At 33.2% G+C, this 13,181-nt stretch overlaps 1 protein-coding gene across 1 annotated transcript; it reads right to left on the reverse strand.

Annotated features, from left to right (window-relative positions):
- Nucleotides 1–10,910: 10,910 nt before the first annotated feature.
- LOC144565620 (uncharacterized) lies at nt 10,911–13,181 on the reverse strand. Its single transcript, XM_078315424.1, has 3 exons — nt 12,721–13,181; nt 11,897–12,287; nt 10,911–11,352 (listed from the first exon to the last, which is right to left on the reverse strand). Exons 1-3 carry the CDS (start codon nt 13,059–13,061, stop codon nt 11,095–11,097), a joined length of 990 nt encoding a protein of 329 aa, XP_078171550.1. The 5' UTR covers nt 13,062–13,181; the 3' UTR covers nt 10,911–11,094.

Consider the following 13,181-nt stretch of genomic DNA (forward strand, 5'->3'; position numbering starts at 1 on the left):
AGATGAAGTAGGTAATATTTTTTTGTTATGCCGATTTACATTGTTATCATTACATATTTTCACAATAAAAATTAGATGCCAACTTGACAAGTAGAATAAAAACATGTAGAACAGATTAAGATAATAATGGAAATGAGCTACCATACTTTGAGAATTAAACATACCCTTTTACTTCTCATTTTAATCTCTTAGATATGCTTTAAAAAATATATATTGCATGTAATGACGGTAGAATATTGATGTGGATGGTGGTATCGTCACTTTTCTAGATTTGAATGAAACAAGTAATGAATTTAGAAGCTTCTTTGATAAGAAGTTAAGAACAAACAAATTAAAGTGCCGTGATTTATGGGGTACATTTAAATTAAATAATCAATTAGTTCAACAATATTGCCTTGGTTTCGTTATTTTTTTTTTTTACAAAATTATCTTTATTTATCTTTTATATTTACGTATAGATAAAATTGGAATGAATCCAAAGATATATATTGTCATTATTGTTGATATTGGAGCTTTTTTTACTTCCGATTATAAGTCCCGTACGTGAGCGAGAATTACAAAACTGTCTTTATACTAACTATTTATTCCAAAAATTATCTTTATACCGATCACATTTTATCACAATTAGGGCTGCAAACGAATCGAACCGAATCAAATTTATCCTAGTTTGAGTTTGGTTTGAATTAATTTCGAACTAAGTTTGGTTTGAATTAATTTCGAATCGAATTTTTTACGAACTCAATTTCGAATTTTTTACAAACTTTTTTACAACAAGGAAGAGTGATCATAGTCGCCGAAAGTGAGAGGTGAAAGTCGTGTAGGATTTTAGAACTGAAAATGAGAATTACGACTTACGACTTGCGAGTTATAACTTATGACTTATGGTTGGGTGGCCTTTGTCTTCTGTGGATTAAATTGTGGCTGGACAGGACGTATTTCAAACTAGAATAATTTGCGAACCTATTTCGAACGAACCAGATCCAGTTTGAATTTGGTTTGAATTAATTTTGAACTATTTCAAATCGAATTTTTTACGAACTTTTTCAAATCAAACTCGAATCGAATCACGAACTACGAATTTTTTATGCAGCCCTAATCACAATGCTGTTCTAACCATCACCATTCCGGCTGCATATATGATAATGTATTAGCTTCTTATTTATTTTTTCAAATCAGACTTATTTTTGTTTCTAAAACCCCGGAAGCATACCCCACAAGTAGGGGTGGCAAAAAAGCTCGTAGCTCGTGGATCGATCGTGACTCGCATCTGGCTCGCTCGCTAACAACCCGTTCGTTAGTGGACCGAGCTATTAACGAGCCACCTCATCACTAGCTCGACTCAAAATTAACAAGTTTGAGCTAAGGCCTAGCTCGCTCGCGAGCTGGCGAGCCAGCTAGGTCCAAGTATGAATTTGTACATTGGTATAAATTTGTGTGAATTTAGTATGCATTAATTTATTTTGTGAACTGTGTTTGTATGAATTTGAAGATTTAGTAATTTAATATGTATGAATTTAGTTACAAACTTAATTTATAACAGTTGACTTTATAATATATTATCTAAAACATTTGGGCTTTTGGCCCACGAGCTTTCACGAGCTGGCTCGGCTCGCTCATTGTCAAAACAAGCGAGCCATGAGCCACTATTTCAGCTCGGATCCAAATGTTGGCTCGCTCATGACTCGCTCGTTGCTAAAACGAGCGAACCATGAACTTGGTCTAGCTCAGACCGAGCCGGCTCGTTGCCAGCCCTACCCACAAGGACACAACAGCCAAAACCTATATAATTGCACATCCGTATCCACTATTACTACTGTAAAAGCTATCGAGTACGAACAGGTCTTTATTGAATACGAACCACACAATCAACAATCTATAGCCCGTTCGGCTTCGATACTGTTTGCGTAGGAAAATCAACTGAATTTTTATTTTCTCACAGAAACAGTAAAAAACAGTTCAATTTCTATGCTTACACTCATTCCCGATAGTGGACCGAACAGGCCCTAATCCAGTAATCCCTCCATAGTCCATATGAGTAATCTACAATCTGATATATTGCACGAGAAAATGATACTTTCTTTGTTTGTTTATTTCATTTTATTAGTAGATGGAAAAATAGCTTGAGTAATTGTATAGATCTAAAGTTGAAAAGGTATGGTATTACTTTTTTTTATAAAAAAATAATCAATTAGATCTGCGAGTAAAAAATATTTTTCATCCTTTAAAAAGTAATACTATAATTTTAAAAGACTCAAAATACACTAAAATATTATGAACATAAAATTTTGAATAGCTTGTTTACCCTTTATGGATATAGGATTTTAAACATATAGTAAAAATTTGGTGATCACGTGACAAACACAACATAATTCGGTCACTTGACGTAATTTTTTTTTTTTTACACGACATGACATGAGTGATCAAAATGATAAGAGGAAGACCCGTAATGCTTAATGATACGTCACATTTTGTTATGCTATGATGCGCCGGCTCATCACAACGTATTGCTCGTGACATGACAATCATGTTACCTCTTTTTTTAAGATTTTAAAAAGTTAATTTATTGAAAAATTTGAAAAAAAAATGTGGAAAATTTGTAAAAATATTGAGAAAATTCTTTTATCGTGTTAAAAAATATTAATTCTTGATTTAAATTAGGAGAGACTTTAGAAGAAAGTCTAATGATAGCTAAATCTTTGTGATTATTGTCTAAGCGTAGTTTTGTTTCCGTAATTAATGATAGTGTGACTACATGACAGATTACACTTCCTGTTATTAGTAAATACCGAATACCAGTTGAATCATGCAATGATGTTTTGTCTGATTGTAGCCAACTTAAGGGTTCAATAAACTCAAATGGTTAAGTTTTTAAATTGGAATGCTAGAGTATTAGGATCATTTGTTAAACGTAGATATTTGAGTGATATACTTAGAGATAATAAGATAGATATAGTATGTATTCAAGAGACTAAAAATGAAGTTTTTAATGAAAGAACTTTTAGATCATTGAGTAATTCTATTAGTCAATGGGTTTATAAACCTTCTAATGGTGCTTCAGGAGGCTTACTTTTTGGATTTAATAATTCCTTATTTTCTTTAATTGGATATGATATTAGACATTACTCTATTACCTTGCATTTTCGAAATATAACTGATAATTTCGAATGGCATTTCACTACTGTATTATGGTCCTTTAACATCTGATTCTAGAAGAATTTTCCTTCAGGAATTAAATGATATTAATATTTTAGGAGTAGAGGCATGGCTTATTATGGGAGATTTTAATATGATTAGAAGAAGGAACGAGAGAACTGGATCAACTTTTAATCATGTTCTGAGTAGTCGTTTTAATGGATTTATTAGAGACAACCAATTAATGGAACTCTCCTTAGAAGATAGGAAATTTACATGGGCTAGGTCTTTAAATTCAACTTCTCAAGCATTATTAGATAGAGTCTTTTGTACTACTTCATGGAATGCTCATTTTAGTTTATCCAAACTTTATTCGTTACCTAGAGCATATTCTGATCATAATCCCATTATTTTAGATATCCAGGCAGTAATTTTTCCATCTTCCAAGATTATTAGATTTAACAAATCTTGGTTAGAATATGACGATTTTTATGATTTAGCTGCATCTTGGTTGAAAGAGTTTCCTTTAACATCTGATTTGGGTTTAAGTTGGAAATTGAAAATGCAATTTTTACGAAGAAAATTACGAGGATGGAACTCAAATGTAAGAGGTGAAAGGAAAGGAATGAAATCTGATTTGTTAAATAAGTTAGGAATTTATGAACAACAATTCAAGGATAATTGCTTATTTGATCTTCATTTCGATGATTATAGACTTTGCCAATCTGATTTACATAAGATCTATTTAGAAGAGGAAAAATATTGGCACCAACGTTCTAGATTAAAGTGGTTACTGGAGGGAGATCTTAATACAAAATTTTTCCATGTAGTGGCATCAGCTAGGAAAAAGAAAATTACAATTAGTTGTTTAGAGATTGATGGGGTCATGTCATATGATCAGTCTTTTATTTTGGGACATATTACGGATTACTATAAGAGTCTCATGGGAACTTCAGTTCCACGATTAATATCTTTACAATCTGATTTATGGTCAAATTCAGATAATTTATCATTGGATCAGTGCAGTTTTTTAGAGGCACCTTTTACTTTAGATGAAATTAAAAAAACTGTTTTTGCATGTAATCCAACTAAAACACCTGGTCCAGATGGCATGTCTTTTCTTTTTGAGAAAATTTCTAGTGTACCCATCAAAACTTTTAAAATAGCCAATATCCCCATCAAAACATTGAAATTTCTTATTTCCCCATTTCAAATTGAAATCCTTTATTATCTCCCCATATGTTGATTAATTCTAAAAATTTAAATTAAAGTTATAATTTTAATCTATTTTGAAGTTTAAATGTCTATTTTGCCCTTCTATTTAGAACTAAGATCTCCTTTCTCCTTCATCCCATCTCTATGAAGCTCTTAAAATTCCCTTCCATTCTTCGAATGTACATCTAAAACATTTTCTTCTCCTGCTCTTGTATGTAAAACCTTTTCATCTCCATATGTATATCTATAACGATTCGTGCCAGCGAAACTGCTCCTCATATCTTCTCTTGATCTACATATGTATATAAATCCCAATCTGTGACTCTTGACTCTCTTCTCTCTCTCTCATTTCCCACTCTTTTTGTCAAAAATGGAAAGGAAACCTGAAAATACAAACTAATTGATAGAAATTAATTGTTCTTTCTAATTGTATATATTACAATTAATGTGTCGTTGGAAAAATAGAGAAAAAGGAGAGTGATGAGCTGTATTTCCCATCAAATAAAGAATAAAAATAAGGTTAAATCCATTGTAAAATTCTCATGGCACAGTTGCTTGCTTGATTTATCGGGATATGGTATCTTCAAATTAATGTTTTATGTTTCAACAGGAGCAAGAATAGGAAAGGAAAGAAACAATAGCAACTCTATAAAAAATGGGGTGAAGAAGAAAAGGAATCTTAGAAGGGTAAAATAGGGATTTTAAACTTCAAGATTAAATGAAATTATAAATTTAATTAAAATTTTCAGAATTAATCAACATATGGGGAAATAAGAAAGAATTTCAATTTATAATGGGGAAATAAGAAATTTCAATGTTTTGATGGGGATATTGGCTATTTTGAAAGTTTTGATGGGTACACTGGAAATTTTCCCTTTCTTTTTTATCAAACCTTTTGGGACATCATTAATGTAGATTTACTTAGTTTATTTACGACATTCTATAATCATGAGTTGGATATAGCCAAATTTAATTTAGCATCAATATCATTAATTCCAAAGAAAGAGGATGCCATTACAGTACGAAATTTTAGATCTATTAGTTTAATTAATTGTAGTTATAAACTTATTACTAAATTGTTTGCAGATAAGATTTCAAATGTTATGGACTCTATAATTGATTCATCACAAATAGCTTATATTAAAGGTAGATTTATTCTTGATAATGTAGTCTGTGCCAATGAGGTATTGCATCAGATTAAGATTACGAAACAGAAATGAGTCTTATTTAAGTTAGATTTTGAAAAGGCTTTTGATCATGTTAATTGGGATTTTCTTATAGAGGTTATGCAATTAAGAGGCTTTGGTCCTAGATTTATTTTTTGGATTATATTTACTTTAGAAGGTAGTCGAACTTGTGTTAATCTGAATAGTACTTTAGGTGCATACTTTTCATGTAAGAGAGGGGTGAGACAAGGTGATCCCTTGTCACCTTTTCTCTTTATTTTAATTACGGATGTTTTAAATAAGATTATGTTGAGAGCACAACAAGGGGGATTTATAGAAGGTTTAGGTAATTTTCCTAATTTAGGGAATGTGTTAAATTTACATTTTGCGGATGACACTTTATTATTTCTTAAAGCTGATAAAAATATTTTAGGTAATATTAAATGGCTTCTTTTGGCATTTGAGAATGTCTCGGGTCTCAAAATTAATTATGATAAGAGTGAGATGTACCCACTAAATTTGAATGATTCAGAGTGTGCTAATTTAGCTTCTGTATTGGGTTGTAAGGTACTTAATTTACCACTTACTTATTTAGGTGTCCCAATCAATAATAAGTCTCTTACAGACATTGATTGGCAAATTCTTATAGATAAGATTGAGAAAAAATTGCAAACATGGAAGGGTTCCTTATTATCCTTAGGGGGGTAGAGTTACTCTTCTCAATTCTGTCATTTCAGCTATTCCTTTATATTGGCTATCTATTTATAGATTACCCGTAAAAATAAGACATAAAATAGATAAGATTAGAAGAAAATTCTTGTGGCATGGGGGTAATTCTACAAGAAGGAAATATCATTTAGTGGAATGGAGAATAGTTTGTAAGAGTAAAAGTCAAGGTGGTTTGGGCATTTTAGATTTGAAACTTATGAATAAAGCCTTAATGGTTAAGTGGTGGATTCGATTTTTAGATAATATTGTACATAGTAAGTGGAAGGATATAATTCGAAGTAAATATGGGACAAGAAATACTCCTACAATTTGCTCTCCCTTTTAGAGATCAATTCTTAAGGATATTCCGGTTATTAATTTAGGATTAAACAAAGAAATAGGTAATGGTCAAACTACTTCTTTTTGGTTAGATAGATGGTGTTCTGAGCATGCTTTACAACATCAATATCTGCACTTATTTTCTATAGTATCTAATAGATTTATTTCAGTTGCCGAGGCTTTTGATAGTTCTACTCTTCAATTGTCTTTCAAAAGACAGTTGACTGGTGTCTGTTTAGAAGAATGGCAAGCTTTACAGTTTAGATTTCAGCATTTCACTTTATCTAATCAGTTAGATGATAGATTGATTTGGAGATGGTCTAAGGATGATAACTTTACTGTACATTCTTTTTATCAATGGCTTGAATATGGGGGTATTCCAAATAAGGAGTATAATTCTATTTGGCAATCACATATCCTTTTGAAAATCAAAATATTTTTATGGTTAGTTAGGAGGGATAAAATCCCAACTAAAATTAATTTAGCTGCCAAAGGTTGGCAAGGTGATATTTCTTGTGTTTTTTGTGATCAATCTGAAGATACTGAACATCTTTTTATACATTGTTCTTACATTAGATTAATATGGAATTGGATTGCCGATCACAATAATTTTACATTTACTTGTGCATCTTTAGAGGATTTATGGTTATTAGATACAAATATTCCTTTAAAAGATAGGCTATTACGAGGATCCATTTTATGGGTCATTTGGTTAGAAAGAAATCGAATTTGTTTTAATGATGCTAACCCATTACCAATTAAATCTATTGGTGCAAGAATTATTTCATTGGCTAGTTTTTGGTGTCAATCTCGTTTAGATAATTCATTTTTAAAATTGAGTCTAATGCTCCCTTCTGATGTTAAGGATCTCCCATATCAACTTCAGGAGGAAGAGGTAAGAAGTTCAGAATTGGCTCAAGTAATGGACCTTCCAATGTCCATTTCCCAAGTGACCAGTTCAGAGGACATGCAGGTTTTTGGAGTTGGCAACCCTCCATCTCCAATGTCTGGAGAAGAGGATGATGATGAAGACTTATTAGATATCTATAGTACTTAGTTTTATGCATATTTTGATGTTTTTTGTATTTTCTTATGTTATTGCCTTGCTTAGTTGTGTGCATGTTATGCGGTTTTGTATTTCTTTTGTTTTTGTTTCTGTTTTGAACAGCTGTATAAAATTTGTCATATTTGATTTTGTACCAATTAGGTACTATGTCAGATATGCTATGATTTCAAATGAAATCGGTGGCATATACCACTATTTTTCAAAAAAAAAATATTAATTCTTTTTATACATATAATCTTTTACACAGCCATCATTTACAATCAAGCACCAGGAATTCAATTAGACACAAAACTATAATAATAAATAAAGCCGAACAGCATATGTACTGTGAGACTTGACATAAAATTTGAGGGGATGAGGACTCGCAAAAGAAAAGAAAAATAATCGTACTCTCTCATTCATACGGTAAACGATCAGAGAGTAATCCCGGTTCTAAGAATAAAGAATAACCTCGCAATGTATGGAGTAATAGGCAACCAAAGCTTTAAAAATCGTACTTTCTCATTTGTTGAAGCATTTCCCCTCTTTACTATTTATCTTTAAACTTGACAAGTGACAACTTCATTTTGGAAAGCAATGAAATCACAATTTTTTTGTATTCAGGAGACTGCAATATCCATTTTTTTTCTTAAATCCTGACAACGGCTGCGAAGGCGACTGCAATATCAAACCTTTTTCCAGTATTGCCTGAGCTCTTTAATTTTACTCCATATTATTTTTATTTTTTTAAAGACTTGCTAGCGCTACCAAGTTAACAAAAAAAAAAAAAAAAACATGCTTACAACATCCTAACTACTATCTTACAAGTTACAAGCACTCAAACTAAAGTTTTTTTAGAAATGTTCCTCTACACACTAGCAATGCTTGGCCCCTGTTATCCTTACAACACGTGAGCCATAATTCTGTTTCCTCACTGATTTTTATAGCTAGCAGGTGCGGTGACATCCTTTTCCTCCTGAATATGTACTCATTTCTCTGTTTTCATATTCCCCATAAGACAACCATAAAGCGCATAGCCCATATCCTCTTAATTTTACTTACAATATTCTCTGTGTTTACTTTTGCAAACACATTCAATTACAGCAAATTTTTATTCAATTAAAATATATATTTCGTCATTTATTTCGTCATTTGAATATGATACTTGTGCTCGATTTGTAATTTATTTCGTCATTCATCGTACGGTCTTTAAACTAAGTTATTAAGTGGACAAATAATTTTTACATTGTTGATTCGGATAATTTTGTCAAAATTACTAAATGAACGTATGTTAAGAATGTCGCACCATCCTTTACTCTTTTGGATCACTATAAAAAAAAAAGGTCAAACCGTTGTTTCTGAGAAGCAGCAGCAGACAATGCGTTAGAATTAGATTTGAACGCAGACATTTTAGAATACGTGTTTAAACACGTGTTTAGAACAAAGTTCTAAATAGCGTTTATCGCGTCATAACGGGATGCTTACAAAAAAAGCTATAGCAAAATTTATGCTGTATAGCGTTTTTTTTTTTTTTTTTATAAAAATTATATTATATACTTGTACTATATTATAGACATCATGGCATAATTAACTGTCTTAATCCATTCAAAATATTCCAACTACCTTATAGTAAGTATCATTTTGTTACTTCAAGAAAGAAAAAAAAACAGTAACATAAATTATCTAAAACAGAACTACTCGCTAATTTAGTAAAAAGTAAAATTAACCTCATATTTGAAAGACAAACTACCCAAATTAAAAAAATAAAGGTCCTAATTTTACCCGCCCCCTTCCAGTTCGCAAAACATAAAACAAATTAGGGGGTCTCTTGTAACTTTTCATCTCTCTGACAGCCTGTTCTTCAACCCAATAATTGATTAAGAAATATGAACAAAAGTCGAAATCAAAGTGATATAAGATTTCAATTAAATGTTAAAACTTAAAATTACTAGGTTGCTCGTTGGGATGGTTGTTCCTTGAAAACTTTCATATTTCTAACTCGTTGTAGCTTTCTTATTTGATTTCGTTTGATGGATCTTTCATTTAATAATTAATAGTTTAATATAAAGCTTAGTACATCAATTGCAAAAAAAATCATGGTTAAATTCCAATTTGAGCATTTATTTAAAGCCCATATAAATTGAAAAGAACAAAAAAAACAGCTCATGTTGCATAGCGCACGCTATTTGCGCTACACACTATGCGCTATAGTGGACCGCTATTACCGTTATAACGTCTGTAGCTCAAATAGCGCGTTTTGATGCCATAACTTGGCGGTTATGGTTCCAAAACACTATAGCGTGCTATTTAGAACACTGGTTTAAAATATGTGTTTGAAGTTTAAACTCACGTTCAATCATTGATTTTTTATACGCATTCTTTCACAATAAAAATGGCGTATTGGAGTCTGCACAGGCAAATCGTCAATGTTTTATACTGTTTATATCATTTAATTGAAAAACGTGGATATCTATTATCTTTATCAGTTTTGCTAACAAAATATAATAAAATCATCATTAAAATGAACTGTCCATGGCCGCCTCTGATTTTGACAACTCAGAAACAACCTTTTAAACAATCGATCAAATAAACAGCAAACCAAATATCCCTATTGATCCTTGAACAGATACAAAAGCATCCTTCAAAGCAACAACTATTGCATGTATAAGCTCTAATTACAGGAATCAGGGAGTTCCGATGGGTACTAGCCACCGGATCAAATTCAATCTGATGCCATGTCAGAGTTGTCCGACTCTCATGAAGGTTAGCGCAGACAACTTTAAGATTCATGCAAATCAAGTGCGCACAAATCTTGATGTGGATCGAACAGCTCCGACCAAGCATAAGACCGCCCCAACTCCCTAATTACAAACTACTTGTCACATCTCGTCCTTAACAGTTCTATGTTAGGCACAATTACCATCAGTTTATTAGGTAACAATGAGAGAGAAATGACGACCAAAAATTTGAAATGACGACCATTGATGCTGTTCTATGTCATGAGAAACACTTGCTTACCAAAAATTATAAAATAATTTGGATTTCAGTCGGTACAAGATCAAGAAAAACAAAAAGAATCAACTAACAAAATCAGCTCCAACTTTTTCCTCAAAAAAATCAGTTCCAACTGCCTAATGATTTTCTGACTTCTTGATCTTTATGCTAATGGACTCAACATTTTACAATCTTTTATCATTGTTTTGCTTGTGATATAGAACAAGATCAGTGGTTTAATTATCTTGCCCAAGTATAAGAACCATATTTGCATCTATCTTACCTCTAATACTAATGCATCCACCGTATAATTTCTTTTCCTCAATCATAGTTTTTTATGAATTACTGGATCTTATGAATTATACCTTTTTTATTCCATATTCTCTTTACAATTATATTAGGCCCATAATTCCAGTCTACCGGTGGCAGTTATCAACTCACCTTGATATAATTCCTTAAAAGTTCAGGCATTATATCTTGAATCTTGCTAATCTATTATTTTTTTCTGTTTGCTGAGGCTATGGCTGAACCCATTAGCACCTTTTTCAACTCCTCAGCAGCCTCGTTATTTCTTGACTTTGCGGCATTATCCTTTTCTCGTGGTGAGATACTCTGCTTTTCAGTAGATGGCCGATGCTCTATTCGCCTTTCATTCTTTGTTTGCCGAACCTCAGAAGAAGTTTTTCTTCTTGCCATGATCTCTGCCCATAGATCCGCCGCCTCTTTATGCAACATCTTGTTTTCTGTTCTTACCTGTTCATGTTACAAAACCACTATTATTGATACGAAGAAAAATAAATGTTCCTCAATTAAATCTGAGCCGGGTAAGTGATGAGCAGCATGAAATAGCTGGGTGTTAAATGGTATGCCACCCTTAATCCATCAATTATATATCACTAAAAATTGCACATCAACGCATACATGAACTTGACCAACTTAACCATTGTCTTAAGCTGCATAAAATCTGATCTAATTATCAAACCTACATATATCTACTAGCCTTACTAGTGCAAGCAAAGATGAGTGTGGGTTTTTAATTTATTGCCACCAACTCCAAAAAAATTGATAACAAGAGAAGAAAAAAACTGGACTGATACAAACAAGGATTTGCGCAAAGGAGCAATCAACAGAAGCAATATTTAAGGATTTGCCGTATTCACATAACAAACTGTTTGTTGGTTGTGGTTGATATCTCAATTGCCCAAGCCCTAACAGCATTTAGCAAATCCAGAGAAAAAATAATTAAGGAGAAGGAAAATAAGTAAAAAGTATACAAATAAAATTTCTTGATGTAAACCTTTTCCATCATATCTGAGTTGTCTCTTGAACTTGGACTTCCATCATTGAGGCCTTTTGGTTCACTGACATCTTTTCTCCTAATCTGCTTAATCGAGATTTTGCTCACCGCAAGGAAAGGGAGTCGGCTAGGAGAGATAGAGGCCCAACCTGTCGTACTTTGAGGTATAGTCACTGATGACGGTAACCTCACCCCCCAACGAAATTTGACTTCAGCTGAGCCATTGCGCACTGGAAGTGCACTAACAGCTGTCGCCTCTGGACCAGAAAATATATCATAAATGCATCCATTATCTCCGGTATCTCCATTACTTTGAAACCCATTCTCCCTCACTCCATTTTCGGAAAATCCGGACGGTGCCTGAGCATGTGAATTCGATTTGAAGGCCTTCCTAACTCAGCAAATTAAGTTTTTAGTTGATGAGTTCGATCATTCTCTGGAAGATCAATATGTACGAGAACTTACTCAAATTAATCAGGAAACAAAAGAATTGATGTCGGTCGACGGTACCTATCTACTGTATATGACAGGCCCATAAAAGTAAATGCTAATTTTTTTTCCCATAAGCTTAGAGCCTTCTAATTAATGAGGCCAGAATAACTAAAAGTTCCAGCCACGTGAGTGCAGTCAAAAAGGCTTTCCATTTCATTAGTAATTAAGTATTCCAATTTCCAAGCTGGTATCTCCCATGCTATTTATACACTCATCAAAAGGTGATTCAAACGCACGATTTCCTAATTTATCATCTGGAACCATAGCAAGTTCCAATGAATGAATTGTTGCCAGTGTTAGAATTATCATTTTACAATCATAAAAAGAGTGACCTGATACAAAAATCACCGAAGCAAGGTTTGAAGACAATCGAAAACCTTGGCGCACCAGAGCCTAGCTCTGCTTTCATTACAATAGCAGAACCGACGGATGAGCCCATCTCCCCAGCTCCCAGCCGTACCGACACAGCAATCGGGGTTTTGGCATCGTTAGGACGATAGGACGCTTGAACGGTGGGCCCGCAATGGAAGGCGGTAGCTATGCCGAGCTGGAGGTCTGACGGGTCGCCGGCGGCGAGGGAGGATGTCAAAGGAAGGTTTAGGAGACAGAATGGCACCTTTGCCTTGAGAATTGGAGCTCGGTGTTCTTCCGGGAGCCGGAGAGACGCTTTCATTTGGTTTTTATTAGGGTTTTTACCCCTCTTACCTTTTATTATTATGTCGGAGACGGTGAAAAGGTAATTACCATGGATTGACAAAGGGGGTGGTGGAGTGGACGAGAGAGTTCTTTCGAG

The sequence above is a fragment of the Carex rostrata genome, chromosome 14, assembly GCF_964058835.1.
Source record: "Carex rostrata chromosome 14, lpCarRost1.2, whole genome shotgun sequence".
In the NCBI taxonomy this organism is placed as follows: domain Eukaryota; kingdom Viridiplantae; phylum Streptophyta; class Magnoliopsida; order Poales; family Cyperaceae; genus Carex; species Carex rostrata.